Source organism: Coregonus lavaretus, assembly GCF_964263955.1.
Source record: "Coregonus lavaretus genome assembly, contig: HAP1_SCAFFOLD_5433, whole genome shotgun sequence".
Classification (NCBI taxonomy): Eukaryota; Metazoa; Chordata; class Actinopteri; order Salmoniformes; family Salmonidae; genus Coregonus; species Coregonus lavaretus.
The window spans coordinates 20,850-38,358 of record NW_028158064.1 but is presented as its reverse complement, the minus strand read 5'-3'; the positions used below and the strand labels follow the sequence as shown (position 1 = coordinate 38,358).

At 47.8% G+C, this 17,509-nt stretch overlaps 1 protein-coding gene across 3 annotated transcripts in view; it reads right to left on the bottom strand.

Annotated features, from left to right (window-relative positions):
• Nucleotides 1-3,859: 3,859 nt before the first annotated feature.
• LOC311124454 (breast cancer anti-estrogen resistance protein 3 homolog) overlaps nucleotides 3,860-17,509 on the bottom strand; it is a 29,679-nt gene continuing 16,029 nt past the window's right edge. For 2 of the 3 annotated variants that reach the window (XM_084198601.1, XM_084198600.1), the window contains 3 exons: nucleotides 5,273-5,384; nucleotides 5,005-5,187; nucleotides 3,860-4,693 (listed from right to left, as the gene is read on the bottom strand). In XM_084198601.1, coding sequence (XP_084054727.1) covers nucleotides 4,512-4,693; nucleotides 5,005-5,187; nucleotides 5,273-5,384 — 477 coding nt within the window. In that variant the 3' untranslated portion in view covers nucleotides 3,860-4,511. Of the gene's footprint in view, nucleotides 4,694-5,004; nucleotides 5,188-5,263; nucleotides 5,385-17,509 lie in introns of all 3 variants that reach the window. The other variant, XM_084198599.1, reaches the window with a different exon arrangement.

Sequence of the window (17,509 nt, the reverse complement as noted above, 5' to 3'; positions counted from 1 at the left end):
TTAGTGTTGTTCAACACTCCTCCTCTCCTCCCCCTCCTCCTCTCCCTCCACCCCTCCTCCACTCCTCCTCTCCCTCCTCCTCTCCCTCCACCCCTACTCCCTCTCCTCCTCTCCCTCCTCCTCCTCTCCCTCCACCCCTACTCCCTCTCCTCCTCTCCCTCCTCCTCCTCCTCCTCTCCACCCCTACTCCCTCCACCCCTACTCCCTCTCCTCTCCCTCCACCCCTACTCCCTCTCCTCCTCTCCACCCTCCTCCTCCTCCTCTCCACCCCTACTCCCTCCACCCCTACTCCCTCTCCTCCTCTCCCTCCTGCTCCTCTCCCTCCACCCCTACTCCCTCTTCTCCTCCTCTCCCTCCACCCCTACTCCCTCCTCCTCCTCTCCCTCCACCCCTCCTCCACTCCTCCTCTCCTCCACTCCCTCTCCTCCTCTCCCTCCTCCTCCTCTCCCTCCACCCCTCCTCCACTCCTCCTCTCCCTCCTCCTCCTCTCCCTCCACCCCTACTCCCTCTCCTCCTCTCCCTCCTCCTCCTCTCCCTCCACCCCTACTCCCTCCTCTCCCTCCACCCCTCCTCCACGCCTCCTCTCCTCCTCTCCCTCCACCCCTACTCCCTCTCCTCCTCTCCCTCCTCCTCCCCCTCCTCCACTCCTCCTCCTCTCCCTCCACCCCTCCTCCTCTCCTCCACTCCTCCTCTCCTCCTCTCCCTCCACCCCTACTCCCTCTCCTCCTCTCCCTCCACCCCTCCCCCTCCTCCTCTCCCTCCACCCCTCCTCCCCCTCCTCCTCTCCCTCCACCCCTACTCCCTCTCCTCCTCTCCCTCTCCCTCCACTCCTCTCTTCCTGTTCTTACCCAATCACAGATCATTAGTTGCCATGACAATGTGATTGTTTTTATATTAGATGTCCACTATCGTATTTATATCAGATCTGTATGAGATTGTAATCAGCTGTATGGTGAAGCCACTATTTTTATGGACCAAGTTTTATAATGCATGCCAAATGGCACCCTATTTTCTATATAGTCGGTACTTATTTTGCTCTAAGTAGTCAAAAGTAGTGCACTATATATATATGGAATAGGTTGCCGTTTGTGACAGGGCCTTCGTTTCCATTGTAAATTGTATTTAGTGTCAGTAAGAGTTTGATGGTTACATATGTTCTCTCATCAGAAGAGTGTCTGAGTTGTGTCTTATTGGTTTGTCTGATTCTCTGACCACGTTCTGTCTGTGGTTGTAATGGTTTACTACCTGCGGTCTGGTCCAGTTTATACAGAACCTGTTTTGGTTGTGTTTCTTTGTTCTGTTCCCGACCACTGTTTCTCTCGCTCTTATCTCTTTTTGTGGTTTAACTGTCTGTGGTCATGTTCTAACCAATCAGATGGCTCTGTGGTCATGTTCTAACCAATCAAGTGGCTCTGTGGTCATGTTCTAACCAATCAAGTGGCTCTGTTCCTGACCACTGTTTCTCTCTCTCTCTTTTTGTGGACTCTTTTTTTTGTGGTTCAACTGTCTGTGGTCATGTTCTAACCAATCAGATGGCTCCGTGTTCATGTTCTGACCAATCAGATGCTTCTGTGGTGGTGTTCTGAACCCTGTTATTTCTCCACTGCTGCTGTTTGATGAACAGGGTCGTCTAACTACTCCTGGAGGACTGCTGCTGTTTCTGATGGTTTTACTTCGGTCCTGGTCCTGGTCCAGCCCGGGATTCAATCAAAGGCGCATTGTCGATTAGCACACCAAATTGGACTGTTAAAGGTCATTTACACTTTAGCTGACATCCGCAGCGTTTACCATGAATGCGATCTCCACCAAGGTCAGAGAAATTGCTTTTAAAAAGGTGCATCGCCGACGGTGTCGTGGAGAAATGCGCCTTTGATTGAATCTCAGCCTCAGACTCATTCAGACCTGGGAAACCAAATCATGTATCAATTACATGGAATAAATTCAGGACGCGAACTACCTTTGACCAGAGCCATAAAAGTAGTCACTATATACAGTTGAAGTCGGAAGTTTACATACACCTTAGCAAATACATTTAAACTCAGTTTTTCACAATTCCTGACATTTAATCCTAGTATGAATTCCCTGTTTTAGGTCAGTTAGGATCACCACTTTAATAATAGTAGAGAGAATGATTTATTTCAGCTTTTATTTCTTTCATCACATTCCCAGTGGGTCAGAAGTTTACATACACTCAATGAGTATTTGGTAGCATTGCCTTTAAATTGTTTAACTTGGGTCAAACGTTTCTGGTAGCCTTCCACAAGATTCCCACAATAAGTTGGGTGAATTTTGGCCCATTCCTCCTGACAGAGCTGGTGTAACTGAGTCAGGTTTGTAGGCCTCCTTGCTCGCACACGCTTTTTCAGTTCTGCCCACACATTTTCTATAGGATTGAGGTCAGGGCTTTGTGATGGCCACTCCAATACCTTGACTTTGTTGTCCTTAAGCCATTTTGCAAAAACTTTGGAAGTATGCTTGGGGTCATTGTCCATTTGGAAGACCCATTTGCGACCAAGCTTTAACTTCCTGACTGATGTCTTTGAGATGTTGCTTCAATATATCCACATCATTTTCCTTCCTCATGATGCCATCTATTTTGTGAAGTGCACCAGTCCCTCCTGCAGCAAAGCACCCCCACAGCATGATGCTGCCACCCCCCGTGCTTCACGGTTGGGATGGTGTTCTTCGGCTTGCAAGCCACCCCCTTTTCCTCCAAACAGAACGATGGTCATTATGGCCAAACGGTTCTATTGTTGTTTCATCAGACCAGAGGACATTTCTCCAAAAAGTACGATCTTTGTCCCCATGTGCAGTTGCAAACCGTAGTCTTGTTTTTTTATGCCGGTTTTGGAGCAGTGGCTTCTTCCTTGCTGAGCGGCCTTTCAGGTTATGTCGATATAGATACTTTTGTACCTGTTTCCTCCAGCATCTTCACAAGGTCCTTTGCTGTTGTTCTGGGATTGATTTGCACTTTTCGCACCAAAGTACATTCATCTCTAGGAGACAGAATGCGTCTCCTTCCTGAGTGGAATGACGGCTGCATGGTCCCATGGTGTTTATACTTGCGTACTATTGTTTGTACAGATGAACGTGGTACCTTCAGGCGTTTGGAAATTGCTCCCAAGGATGAACCAGACTTGTGGAGGTCTACAATTTTTTTTCTGAGGTCTTGGCTGATTTCTTTTGATTTTCCCATGATGTCAAGCAAAGAGGCACTGAGTTTGAAGGTAGGCCTTGAAATACATCCACAGGTACACCTCCAATTGACTCAAATGATGTCAATTAGCCTATCAGATGCTTCTAAAACCATGACATCATTTTCTGGAATTTTCCAAGCAGACTTCTGACCCACTGGAACTGTGATACAGTGAATTATAAGTGAAATAATCTGTCTGTAAACAATTGTTGGAAAAATTACTTGTATCATGCACAAAGTAGATGTCCAAACAGACTTGCCAAAACAATAGTTTGTTAACAAGAAATTTGTGGAGTGGTTGAAAAACTAGTTTTAATGACTCCAACCTAAGTGCATGTAAACTTCCGACTTCAACTGTAGGTAATAAGGTGCTATTTGAGATACACAGCAGCGTCCGTCGACCCTCCAGGACTAGTTTGACCTTAGATCTCCCTGGTATAATGGAACTGGACTCGTCACTCGCTGCTTCTCTCAATGTTTTATGGAGTAGATATAAATATATATTATTATATGATCACATTTTAAAACCACTTATGTGTTGACCTCTAAGTACCTGTGAACCTTTTTGATTGAAAAAAAATTAAAAAAAAGTGATGTAAAATGTGATGTTTGTTTCATTTTGTTGTGCGTTGTCTTTTTTTTTACGGACCAAAGTTGACACAGTGATGTTTAAATCATTTATATCATCTTATCTCTTTACAAATATAATCTAAATAGAAAACGTGTTAAAACTCAGACCTTTCCAGTGATATCCCCTTTTTAAAAAATAAAATAAAATCACAGACACCTAGATGGTTGAGAATAAAGTTGTCTGAAATGAACACAGAACATGTTAACAGGTAAACTCTGCAGGTCAACATTTTGACATGCCAGTACCAACAACCAGTAGACCCACATCACACACCTTGTCTGTGTCCTTTCGTAGCACCCTATTCCCTATATAGTGCACTACTTTCAACCAGAGCCCTGGTCAAAAGTAGTGTACTTTATAGTGAATAGGGTGCAATTTGGGAGGTAGACCTTGGCCAGGTTTATTTGGGTAAACCAACCCATCCACACCTGCTAGGTACGGAACCCACGGGCGTCGACCACGGCAACACCCAGACACGCGTCCCAGGACCGCCCCAGGGTCATATTCATTAAGGCACCAAACTGACTGAAACAGGGAGGGATTACCTGAACTTTCTTTTGCTGCAAAACGCTTCAGTACGGTGCAAACTAATGAATACGACCCAGGTAAACAGGTTGCAACGTTGCAACGTTGAGCCCTTCTGAATGCAGCCCAGGTCACAGTATAGAGGTTAAGGGTAAGAGGTCAGAGTTCGGGGGGGAACCCCTCGGTGGGTTCCAGTTTGTGGGAGAGCACGGTGAGGATCTTGTCAAACTTGTGGTAGCGTTCCTCCCTGTCTGCCTCCGCTCCAGTCTGTCCCCAGAACAGCCTTAGGGCAAACTCTGTCCTGAAACACTCCAGCAGCTCTGGGATTGGCTCCCAGTCACCTGACGGGACAGAGTGACTCAGGATGGTTATTAGGTGGGACGAATGTGATTGATTTGGTGATTTGGATGTGTGCCTGTGTGTTTTTTATAGTGTGTGTTTTCTATAATGTGTGTTTTTTATCGTGTGTGTGTGTGTGTGTTCTATAGTGTGTGTGTTCTATAGTGTGTGTGTGTGTGTGTGTGTTCTATAGTGTGTGTGTTCTATAGTGTGTGTGTGTTCTATAGTGTGTTTTCCATAATGTGTGTGTTCTATAGTGTGTGTGTGTGTGTGTGTTCTATAGTGTGTGTGTTCTACAGTGTGTGTGTGTTACCTGTGAGCAGGCTGTGTGCGTGCTCCTGGTACTGTGGGGCGTGTAGCGCAGCGTTGCGTGCTGCCTGCAGGGTGTTGTATAATAACTGACAGCCTCTCTCAGTGTGTTCTCCCTCCTCTCCCTCCATCAGCCTCAGGAGGGGAACCAGGTAGGGCACAGCCAGGGGACCCTGCACCACAGAGTCTACACACACATTACACACACATTACACACACAACAGACACATATTAAACACACACACACACACACACACACACACCTTCCTCACCATCTCCGTCATTCAGAGCCTTCATGAAGGGTTTGAGGGTCTTCTCAAACATCCCAGCGCTCTCTGTGTGGTTCCTCCTCAACGCTCTCCATGTCCTCTCCAGATGAACTACCTACACACACAGGACGGACGTGCACGCACACTTTAGTGACCTTGACTCGTATCTAGGGTCTCTTTAGCGACATTGACTCGTATCTAGGGTCTCTTTAGCGACCTTGACTCGTATCTAGGGTCTCTTTAACGACCTTGACTCGTATCTAGGGTCTCTTTAGTGACCTTGACTCGTATCTAGGGTCTCTTTAGCGACTTTGACTCGTATCTAGGGTCTCTTTAGCGACCTTGACTCATATCTAGGGTCTCTTTAGCGACCTTGACTCGTATCTAGGGTCTCTTTAGCGACCTTGACTCGTATCTAGGGTCTCTTTAGCGACCTTGACTCGTATCTAGGGTCTCTTTAGCGACCTTGACTCGTATCTAGGGTCTCTTTAGCGACCTTGACTCGTATCTAGGGTCTCTTTAGCGACCTTGACTCGTATCTAGGGTCTCTTTAGCGACCTTGACTCGTATCTAGGGTCTCTTTAGCGACCTTGACTCGTATCTAGGGTCTCTTTAACGACCTTGACTCGTATCTAGGGTCTCTTTAGTGACCTTGACTCGTATCTAGGGTCTCTTTAGCGACTTTGACTCGTATCTAGGGTCTCTTTAGCGACCTTGACTCATATCTAGGGTCTCTTTAGCGACCTTGACTCGTATCTAGGGTCTCTTTAGCGACCTTGACTCGTATCTAGGGTCTCTTTAGCGACCTTGACTCGTATCTAGGGTCTCTTTAGCGACCTTGACTCGTATCTAGGGTCTCATTAGCGACCTTGACTCGTATCTAGGGTCTCTTTAGCGACCTTGACTCGTATCTAGGGTCTCTTTAGCGACCTTGACTCGTATCTAGGGTCTCTTTAGCGACCTTGACGTGTATCTAGGGTCTCTTTAGCGACCTTGACTCGTATCTAGGGTCTCTTTAGCGACCTTGACTCGTATCTAGGGTCTCTTTAGCGACCTTGACTCGTATCTAGGGTCTCTTTAGCGACCTTGACTCGTATCTAGGGTCTCTTTAGCGACCTTGACTCGTATCTAGGGTCTCTTTAGCGACCTTGACTCATATCTAGGGTCTCTTTAGCGACCTTGACTCGTATCTAGGGTCTCTTTAGCGACATTGACTCGTATCTAGGGTCTCTTTAGCGACCTTGACGTGTATCTAGGGTCTCTTTAGCGACCTTGACTCGTATCTAGGGTCTCTTTAGCGACCTTGACTCGTATCTAGGGTCTCTTTAGCGACCTTGACTCGTATCTAGGGTCTCTTTAACGACCTTGACTCGTATCTAGGGTCTCTTTAGTGACCTTGACTCGTATCTAGGGTCTCTTTAGCGACTTTGACTCGTATCTAGGGTCTCTTTAGCGACCTTGACTCATATCTAGGGTCTCTTTAGCGACCTTGACTCGTATCTAGGGTCTCTTTAGCGACCTTGACTCGTATCTAGGGTCTCTTTAGCGACCTTGACTCGTATCTAGGGTCTCTTTAGCGACCTTGACTCGTATCTAGGGTCTCATTAGCGACCTTGACTCGTATCTAGGGTCTCTTTAGCGACCTTGACTCGTATCTAGGGTCTCTTTAGCGACCTTGACTCGTATCTAGGGTCTCTTTAGCGACCTTGACGTGTATCTAGGGTCTCTTTAGCGACCTTGACTCGTATCTAGGGTCTCTTTAGCGACCTTGACTCGTATCTAGGGTCTCTTTAGCGACCTTGACTCGTATCTAGGGTCTCTTTAGCGACCTTGACTCGTATCTAGGGTCTCTTTAGCGACCTTGACTCGTATCTAGGGTCTCTTTAGCGACCTTGACTCATATCTAGGGTCTCTTTAGCGACCTTGACTCGTATCTAGGGTCTCTTTAGCGACATTGACTCGTATCTAGGGTCTCTTTAGCGACCTTGACGTGTATCTAGGGTCTCTTTAGCGACCTTGACTCGAATCTAGGGTCTCTTTAGCGACCTTGACTCGTATCTAGGGTCTCTTTAGCGACCTTGACTCGTATCTAGGGTCTCTTTAGCGACCTTGACGTGTATCTAGGGTCTCCTTAGCGACCTTGACGTGTATCTAGGGTCTCTTTAGCGACAATGACTCGTATCTAGGGTCTCTTTAGCGACCTTGACGCGTATCTAGGGTCTATTTAGCGACCTTGACTCGTATCTAGGGTCTCTTTAGCGACCTTCACGTGTATCTAGGGTCTCCTTAGCGACCTTGACGTGTATCTAGGGTCTCTTTAGCGACCTTGACGTGTATCTAGGGTCTCCTTAGCGACCTTGACGTGTATCTAGGGTCTCTTTAGCGACCTTGACTCGTATCTAGGGTCTCTTTAGCGACCTTGACGTGTATCTAGGGTCTCTTTAGCGACCTTGACTCGAATCTAGGGTCTCTTTAGCGACCTTGACTCGTATCTAGGGTCTCTTTAGCGACCTTGACTCGTATCTAGGGTCTCTTTAGCGACCTTGACGTGTATCTAGGGTCTCCTTAGCGACCTTGACGTGTATCTAGGGTCTCTTTAGCGACAATGACTCGTATCTAGGGTCTCTTTAGCGACCTTGATGCGTATCTAGGGTCTATTTAGCGACCTTGACTCGTATCTAGGGTCTCTTTAGCGACCTTGACGTGTATCTAGGGTCTCCTTAGCGACCTTGACGTGTATCTAGGGTCTCTTTAGCGACCTTGACGTGTATCTAGGGTCTCCTTAGCGACCTTGACGTGTATCTAGGGTCTCTTTAGCGACCTTGACTCGTATCTAGGGTCTCTTTAGCGACCTTGACTCGTATCTAGGGTCTCTTTAGCGACCTTGACTCGTATCTAGGGTCTCTTTAGCGACCTTGACGCATATCTAGGGTCTCCTTAGCGACCTTGACGTGTATCTAGGGACTCCTTAGCGATCTTGACGTGTATCTAGGGTCTCTTTAGCGGCCTTGACTCGTATCTAGGGTCTCTTTAGCGACCTTGACTCGTATCTAGGGTCTCTTTAACGACCTTGACTCGTATCTAGGGTCTCTTTAGTGACCTTGACTCGTATCTAGGGTCTCTTTAGCGACTTTGACTCGTATCTAGGGTCTCTTTAGCGACCTTGACTCATATCTAGGGTCTCTTTAGCGACCTTGACTCGTATCTAGGGTCTCTTTAGCGACCTTGACTCGTATCTAGGGTCTCTTTAGCGACCTTGACTCGTATCTAGGGTCTCTTTAGCGACCTTGACTCGTATCTAGGGTCTCTTTAGCGACCTTGACTCGTATCTAGGGTCTCTTTAGCGACCTTGACTCGTATCTAGGGTCTCTTTAGCGACCTTGACTCGTATCTAGGGTCTCTTTAGCGACCTTGACTCGTATCTAGGGTCTCTTTAGCGACCTTGACTCGTATCTAGGGTCTCTTTAGCGACCTTGACTCGTATCTAGGGTCTCTTTAGCGACCTTGACTCGTATCTAGGGTCTCTTTAGCGACCTTGACTCATATCTAGGGTCTCTTTAGCGACCTTGACTCGTATCTAGGGTCTCTTTAGCGACATTGACTCGTATCTAGGGTCTCTTTAGCGACCTTGACGTGTATCTAGGGTCTCTTTAGCGACCTTGACTCGAATCTAGGGTCTCTTTAGCGACCTTGACTCGTATCTAGGGTCTCTTTAGCGACCTTGACTCGTATCTAGGGTCTCTTTAGCGACCTTGACGTGTATCTAGGGTCTCCTTAGCGACCTTGACGTGTATCTAGGGTCTCTTTAGCGACAATGACTCGTATCTAGGGTCTCTTTAGCGACCTTGACGCGTATCTAGGGTCTATTTAGCGACCTTGACTCGTATCTAGGGTCTCTTTAGCGACCTTCACGTGTATCTAGGGTCTCCTTAGCGACCTTGACGTGTATCTAGGGTCTCTTTAGCGACCTTGACGTGTATCTAGGGTCTCCTTAGCGACCTTGACGTGTATCTAGGGTCTCTTTAGCGACCTTGACTCGTATCTAGGGTCTCTTTAGCGACCTTGACGTGTATCTAGGGTCTCTTTAGCGACCTTGACTCGAATCTAGGGTCTCTTTAGCGACCTTGACTCGTATCTAGGGTCTCTTTAGCGACCTTGACTCGTATCTAGGGTCTCTTTAGCGACCTTGACGTGTATCTAGGGTCTCCTTAGCGACCTTGACGTGTATCTAGGGTCTCTTTAGCGACAATGACTCGTATCTAGGGTCTCTTTAGCGACCTTGATGCGTATCTAGGGTCTATTTAGCGACCTTGACTCGTATCTAGGGTCTCTTTAGCGACCTTGACGTGTATCTAGGGTCTCCTTAGCGACCTTGACGTGTATCTAGGGTCTCTTTAGCGACCTTGACGTGTATCTAGGGTCTCCTTAGCGACCTTGACGTGTATCTAGGGTCTCTTTAGCGACCTTGACTCGTATCTAGGGTCTCTTTAGCGACCTTGACTCGTATCTAGGGTCTCTTTAGCGACCTTGACTCGTATCTAGGGTCTCTTTAGCGACCTTGACGCATATCTAGGGTCTCCTTAGCGACCTTGACGTGTATCTAGGGACTCCTTAGCGATCTTGACGTGTATCTAGGGTCTCTTTAGCGGCCTTGACTCGTATCTAGGGTCTCTTTAGCGACCTTGACTCGTATCTAGGGTCTCTTTAGCGACCTTGACTCGTATCTAGGGTCTCTTTAGCGACCTTGACTCATATCTAGGGTCTCTTTAGCGACCTTGACGTGTATCTAGGGTCTCTTTAGCGACCTTGACTCGTATCTAGGGTCTCTTTAGCGACCTTGGCTCGTATCTAGGGTCTCTTTAGCGACCTTGACTCGTATCTAGGGTCTCTTTAGCGACCTTGACGTGTATCTAGGGTCTCCTTAGCGACCTTGACGTGTATCTAGGGTCTCTTTAGCGACCTTGACTCGTATCTAGGGTCTCTTTAGCGACCTTGATGCGTATCTAGGGTCTCTTTAGCAACCTTGACTCGTATCTAGGGTCTCTTTAGCGACCTTGACTCGTATCTAGGGTCTCTTTAGCGACCTTGACTCGTATCTAGGATCTCCTTAGCGACCTTGACGTGTATCTAGGGTCTCCTTAGCGACCTTGACGTGTATCTAGGGTCTCTTTAGCGACCTTGACTCGTATCTAGGGTCTCTTTAGCGACCTTGACTCGTATCTAGGGTCTCTTTAACGACCTTGACTCGTATCTAGGGTCTCTTTAGTGACCTTGACTCGTATCTAGGGTCTCTTTAGCGACTTTGACTCGTATCTAGGGTCTCTTTAGCGACCTTGACTCATATCTAGGGTCTCTTTAGCGACCTTGACTCGTATCTAGGGTCTCTTTAGCGACCTTGACTCGTATCTAGGGTCTCTTTAGCGACCTTGACTCGTATCTAGGGTCTCTTTAGCGACCTTGACTCGTATCTAGGGTCTCTTTAGCGACCTTGACTCGTATCTAGGGTCTCTTTAGCGACCTTGACTCGTATCTAGGGTCTCTTTAGCGACCTTGACTCGTATCTAGGGTCTCTTTAGCGACCTTGACGTGTATCTAGGGTCTCTTTAGCGACCTTGACTCGTATCTAGGGTCTCTTTAGCGACCTTGACTCGTATCTAGGGTCTCTTTAGCGACCTTGACTCGTATCTAGGGTCTCTTTAGCGACCTTGACTCGTATCTAGGGTCTCTTTAGCGACCTTGACTCGTATCTAGGGTCTCTTTAGCGACCTTGACTCGTATCTAGGGTCTCTTTAGCGACATTGACTCGTATCTAGAGTCTCTTTAGCGACCTTGACGTGTATCTAGGGTCTCTTTAGCGACCTTGACTCGAATCTAGGGTCTCTTTAGCGACCTTGACTCGTATCTAGGGTCTCTTTAGCGACCTTGACTCGTATCTAGGGTCTCTTTAGCGACCTTGACGTGTATCTAGGGTCTCCTTAGCGACCTTGACGTGTATCTAGGGTCTCTTTAGCGACAATGACTCGTATCTAGGGTCTCTTTAGCGACCTTGACGCGTATCTAGGGTCTATTTAGCGACCTTGACTCGTATCTAGGGTCTCTTTAGCGACCTTGACGTGTATCTAGGGTCTCCTTAGCGACCTTGACGTGTATCTAGGGTCTCTTTAGCGACCTTGACGTGTATCTAGGGTCTCCTTAGCGACCTTGACGTGTATCTAGGGTCTCTTTAGCGACCTTGACTCGTATCTAGGGTCTCTTTAGCGACCTTGACTCGTATCTAGGGTCTCTTTAGCGACCTTGACTCGTATCTAGGGTCTCTTTAGCGACCTTGACGCATATCTAGGGTCTCCTTAGCGACCTTGACGTGTATCTAGGGACTCCTTAGCGATCTTGACGTGTATCTAGGGTCTCTTTAGCGGCCTTGACTCGTATCTAGGGTCTCTTTAGCGACCTTGACTCGTATCTAGGGTCTCTTTAGCGACCTTGACTCGTATCTAGGGTCTCTTTAGCGACCTTGACTCATATCTAGGGTCTCTTTAGCGACCTTGACGTGTATCTAGGGTCTCTTTAGCGACCTTGACTCGTATCTAGGGTCTCTTTAGCGACCTTGACTCGTATCTAGGGTCTCTTTAGCGACCTTGACTCGTATCTAGGGTCTCTTTAGCGACCTTGACGTGTATCTAGGGTCTCCTTAGCGACCTTGACGTGTATCTAGGGTCTCTTTAGCGACCTTGACTCGTATCTAGGGTCTCTTTAGCGACCTTGATGCGTATCTAGGGTCTCTTTAGCAACCTTGACTCGTATCTAGGGTCTCTTTAGCGACCTTGACTCGTATCTAGGGTCTCTTTAGCGACCTTGACTCGTATCTAGGATCTCCTTAGCGACCTTGACGTGTATCTAGGGTCTCCTTAGCGACCTTGACGTGTATCTAGGGTCTCTTTAGCGACCTTGACTCGTATCTAGGGTCTTTTTAGCGACCTTGACTCGTATCTAGGGTCTCCTTAGCGACCTTGACGTGTATCTAGGGTCTCCTTAGCGACCTTGACGTGTATCTAGGGTCTCTTTAGCGACCTTGACTCGTATCTAGGGTCTCTTTAGCGACCTTGACTCATATCTAGGGTCTCTTTAGCGACCTTGACTCGTATCTAGGGTCTCTTTAGCGACCTTGACGTGTATCTAGGGTCTCCTTAGCGACCTTGACGTGTATCTAGGGTCTCTTTAGCAACCTTGACTCGTATCTAGGGTCTCTTTAGCGACCTTGACGTGTATCTAGGGTCTCTTTAGCGACCTTGACTCGAATCTAGGGTCTCTTTAGCGACCTTGACTCTTATCTAGGGTCTCTTTAGCGACCTTGACTCGTATCTAGGGTCTCTTTAGCGACCTTGACGTGTATCTAGGGTCTCCTTAGCGACCTTGACGTGTATCTAGGGTCTCTTTAGCGACAATGACTCGTATCTAGGGTCTCTTTAGCGACCTTGACGCGTATCTAGGGTCTATTTAGCGACCTTGACTCGTATCTAGGGTCTCTTTAGCGACCTTGACGTGTATCTAGGGTCTCCTTAGCGACCTTGACGTGTATCTAGGGTCTCTTTAGCGACCTTGACGTGTATCTAGGGTCTCCTTAGCGACCTTGACGTGTATCTAGGGTCTCTTTAGCGACCTTGACTCGTATCTAGGGTCTCTTTAGCGACCTTGACTCGTATCTAGGGTCTCTTTAGCGACCTTGACTCGTATCTAGGGTCTCTTTAGCGACCCTGACGCATATCTAGGGTCTCCTTAGCGACCTTGACGTGTATCTAGGGACTCCTTAGCGATCTTGACGTGTATCTAGGGTCTCTTTAGCGGCCTTGACTCGTATCTAGGGTCTCTTTAGCGACCTTGACTCGTATCTAGGGTCTCTTTAGCGACCTTGACTCGTATCTAGGGTCTCTTTAGCGACCTTGACTCATATCTAGGGTCTCTTTAGCGACCTTGACGTGTATCTAGGGTCTCTTTAGCGACCTTGACTCGTATCTAGGGTCTCTTTAGCGACCTTGACTCGTATCTAGGGTCTCTTTAGCGACCTTGACTCGTATCTAGGGTCTCTTTAGCGACCTTGACGTGTATCTAGGGTCTCCTTAGCGACCTTGACGTGTATCTAGGGTCTCTTTAGCGACCTTGACTCGTATCTAGGGTCTCTTTAGCGACCTTGATGCGTATCTAGGGTCTCTTTAGCAACCTTGACTCGTATCTAGGGTCTCTTTAGCGACCTTGACTCGTATCTAGGGTCTCTTTAGCGACCTTGACTCGTATCTAGGATCTCCTTAGCGACCTTGACGTGTATCTAGGGTCTCCTTAGCGACCTTGACGTGTATCTAGGGTCTCTTTAGCGACCTTGACTCGTATCTAGGGTCTCTTTAGCGACCTTGACTCGTATCTAGGGTCTCTTTAACGACCTTGACTCGTATCTAGGGTCTCTTTAGTGACCTTGACTCGTATCTAGGGTCTCTTTAGCGACTTTGACTCGTATCTAGGGTCTCTTTAGCGACCTTGACTCATATCTAGGGTCTCTTTAGCGACCTTGACTCGTATCTAGGGTCTCTTTAGCGACCTTGACTCGTATCTAGGGTCTCTTTAGCGACCTTGACTCGTATCTAGGGTCTCTTTAGCGACCTTGACTCGTATCTAGGGTCTCTTTAGCGACCTTGACTCGTATCTAGGGTCTCTTTAGCGACCTTGACTCGTATCTAGGGTCTCTTTAGCGACCTTGACTCGTATCTAGGGTCTCTTTAGCGACCTTGACGTGTATCTAGGGTCTCTTTAGCGACCTTGACTCGTATCTAGGGTCTCTTTAGCGACCTTGACTCGTATCTAGGGTCTCTTTAGCGACCTTAACTCGTATCTAGGGTCTCTTTAGCGACCTTGACTCGTATCTAGGGTCTCTTTAGCGACCTTGACTCGTATCTAGGGTCTCTTTAGCGACCTTGACTCGTATCTAGGGTCTCTTTAGCGACATTGACTCGTATCTAGGGTCTCTTTAGCGACCTTGACGTGTATCTAGGGTCTCTTTAGCGACCTTGACTCGAATCTAGGGTCTCTTTAGCGACCTTGACTCGTATCTAGGGTCTCTTTAGCGACCTTGACTCGTATCTAGGGTCTCTTTAGCGACCTTGACGTGTATCTAGGGTCTCCTTAGCGACCTTGACGTGTATCTAGGGTCTCTTTAGCGACAATGACTCGTATCTAGGGTCTCTTTAGCGACCTTGACTCGTATCTAGGGTCTCTTTAGCGACCTTGATGCGTATCTAGGGTCTCTTTAGCAACCTTGACTCGTATCTAGGGTCTCTTTAGCGACCTTGACTCGTATCTAGGGTCTCTTTAGCGACCTTGACTCGTATCTAGGATCTCCTTAGCGACCTTGACGTGTATCTAGGGTCTCCTTAGCGACCTTGACGTGTATCTAGGGTCTCTTTAGCGACCTTGACTCGTATCTAGGGTCTTTTTAGCGACCTTGACTCGTATCTAGGGTCTCCTTAGCGACCTTGACGTGTATCTAGGGTCTCCTTAGCGACCTTGACGTGTATCTAGGGTCTCTTTAGCGACCTTGACTCGTATCTAGGGTCTCTTTAGCGACCTTGACTCATATCTAGGGTCTCTTTAGCGACCTTGACTCGTATCTAGGGTCTCTTTAGCGACCTTGACGTGTATCTAGGGTCTCCTTAGCGACCTTGACGTGTATCTAGGGTCTCTTTAGCGACCTTGACTCGTATCTAGGGTCTCTTTAGCGACCTTGATGCGTATCTAGGGTCTCTTTAGCGACCTTGATGCGTATCTAGGGTCTCTTTAGCGACCTTGACTCGTATCTAGGGTCTCTTTAGCGACCTTGACTCGTATCTAGGGTCTCCTTAGCGACCTTGACGTGTATCTAGGGTCTCTTTAGCGACCTTGACGTGTTTCTAGGGTCTCTTTAGCGACCTTGACTTGTATCTAGGGTCTCTTTAGCGACCTTGATGCGTATCTAGGGTCTCTTTAGCGACCTTGACTCGTATCTAGGGTCTCTTTAGCAACCTTGACTCGTATCTAGGGTCTCCTTAGCGACCTTGACGTGTATCTAGGGTCTCCTTAGCGACCTTGACGTGTTTCTAGGGTCTCTTTAGCGACCTTGACTTGTATCTAGGGTCTCTTTAGCGACCTTGATGCGTATCTAGGGTCTCTTTAGCGACCTTGACTCGTATCTAGGGTCTCCTTAGCGACCTTGACGTGTATCTAGGGTCTCCTTAGCAACCTTGACTCGTATCTAGGGTCTCCTTAGCAACCTTGACTCGTATCTAGGGTCTCTTTAGCGACCTTGACTCGTATCTAGGGTCTCTTTAGCGACCTTGACTCGTATCTAGGATCTCCTTAGCGACCTTGACGTGTATCTAGGGTCTCCTTAGCGACCTTGACGTGTATCTAGGGTCTCTTTAGCGACCTTGACTCGTATCTAGGGTCTTTTTAGCGACCTTGACTCGTATCTAGGGTCTCCTTAGCGACCTTGACGTGTATCTAGGGTCTCCTTAGCGACCTTGACGTGTATCTAGGGTCTCTTTAGCGACCTTGACTCGTATCTAGGGTCTCTTTAGCGACCTTGACTCATATCTAGGGTCTCTTTAGCGACCTTGACTCGTATCTAGGGTCTCTTTAGCGACCTTGACGTGTATCTAGGGTCTCCTTAGCGACCTTGACGTGTATCTAGGGTCTCTTTAGCGACCTTGACTCGTATCTAGGGTCTCTTTAGCGACCTTGATGCGTATCTAGGGTCTCTTTAGCGACCTTGATGCGTATCTAGGGTCTCTTTAGCGACCTTGACTCGTATCTAGGGTCTCTTTAGCGACCTTGACTCGTATCTAGGGTCTCCTTAGCGACCTTGACGTGTATCTAGGGTCTCTTTAGCGACCTTGACGTGTTTCTAGGGTCTCTTTAGCGACCTTGACTTGTATCTAGGGTCTCTTTAGCGACCTTGATGCGTATCTAGGGTCTCTTTAGCGACCTTGACTCGTATCTAGGGTCTCTTTAGCAACCTTGACTCGTATCTAGGGTCTCCTTAGCGACCTTGACGTGTATCTAGGGTCTCCTTAACGACCTTGACGTTTTTCTAGGGTCTCTTTAGCGACCTTGACTTGTATCTAGGGTCTCTTTAGCGACCTTGATGCGTATCTAGGGTCTCTATAGCGACCTTGACTCGTATCTAGGGTCTCCTTAGCGACCTTGACGTGTATCTAGGGTCTCCTTAGCAACCTTGACTCGTATCTAGGGTCTCTTTAGCGACCTTGACTCGTATCTAGGGTCTCTATAGCGACCTTGACTCGTATCTAGGGTCTCTTTAGTGACCTTGACTCGTATCTAGGGTCTCTTTAGTGACCTTGACGTGTATCTAGGGTCTCCTTAGCAACCTTGACTCGTATCTAGGGTCTCTTTAGCGACCTTGACTCATATCTAGGGTCTCTTTAGCGACCTTGATGCGTATCTAGGGTCTCTTTAGCGACCTTGACTCATATCTAGGGTCTCTTTAGCGACCTTGACTCGTATCTAGGGTCTCTTTAGCGACCTTGACGTGTATCTAGGGTCTCCTTAGCGACCTTGACGTGTATCTAGGATCTCTTTAGCGACCTTGACTCGTATCTAGGGTCTCGTTAACGACGTTGACTCGTATCTAGGGTCTCCTTAGCGACCTTGACGTGTATCTAGGGTCTCCTTAGCGACCTTGACGTGTATCTAGGGTCTCCTTAGCAACCTTGACTCGTATCTAGGGTCTCTTTAGCGACCTTGACTCATATCTAGGGTCTCTTTAGCGACCTTGATGCGTATCTAGGGTCTCTTTAGCGACCTTGATGCGTATCTAGGGTCTCTTTAGCGACCTTGACTCGTATCTAGGGTCTCTTTAGCGACCTTGACTCGTATCTAGGGTCTCCTTAGCGACCTTGACGTGTATCTAGGGTCTCCTTAGCGACCTTGACGTGTATCTAGGGTCTCTTTAGCGACCTTGACTCGTATCTAGGGTCTCTTTAGCGACCTTGACTCGTATCTAGGGTCTCCTTAGCGACCTTGACGTGTATCTAGGGTCTCCTTAGCGACCTTGACGTGTTTCTAGGGTCTCTTTAGCGACCTTGACTTGTATCTAGGGTCTCTTTAGCGACCTTGATGCGTATCTAGGGTCTCTTTAGCGACCTTGACTCGTATCTAGGGTCTCCTTAGCGACCTTGACGTGTATCTAGGGTCTCCTTA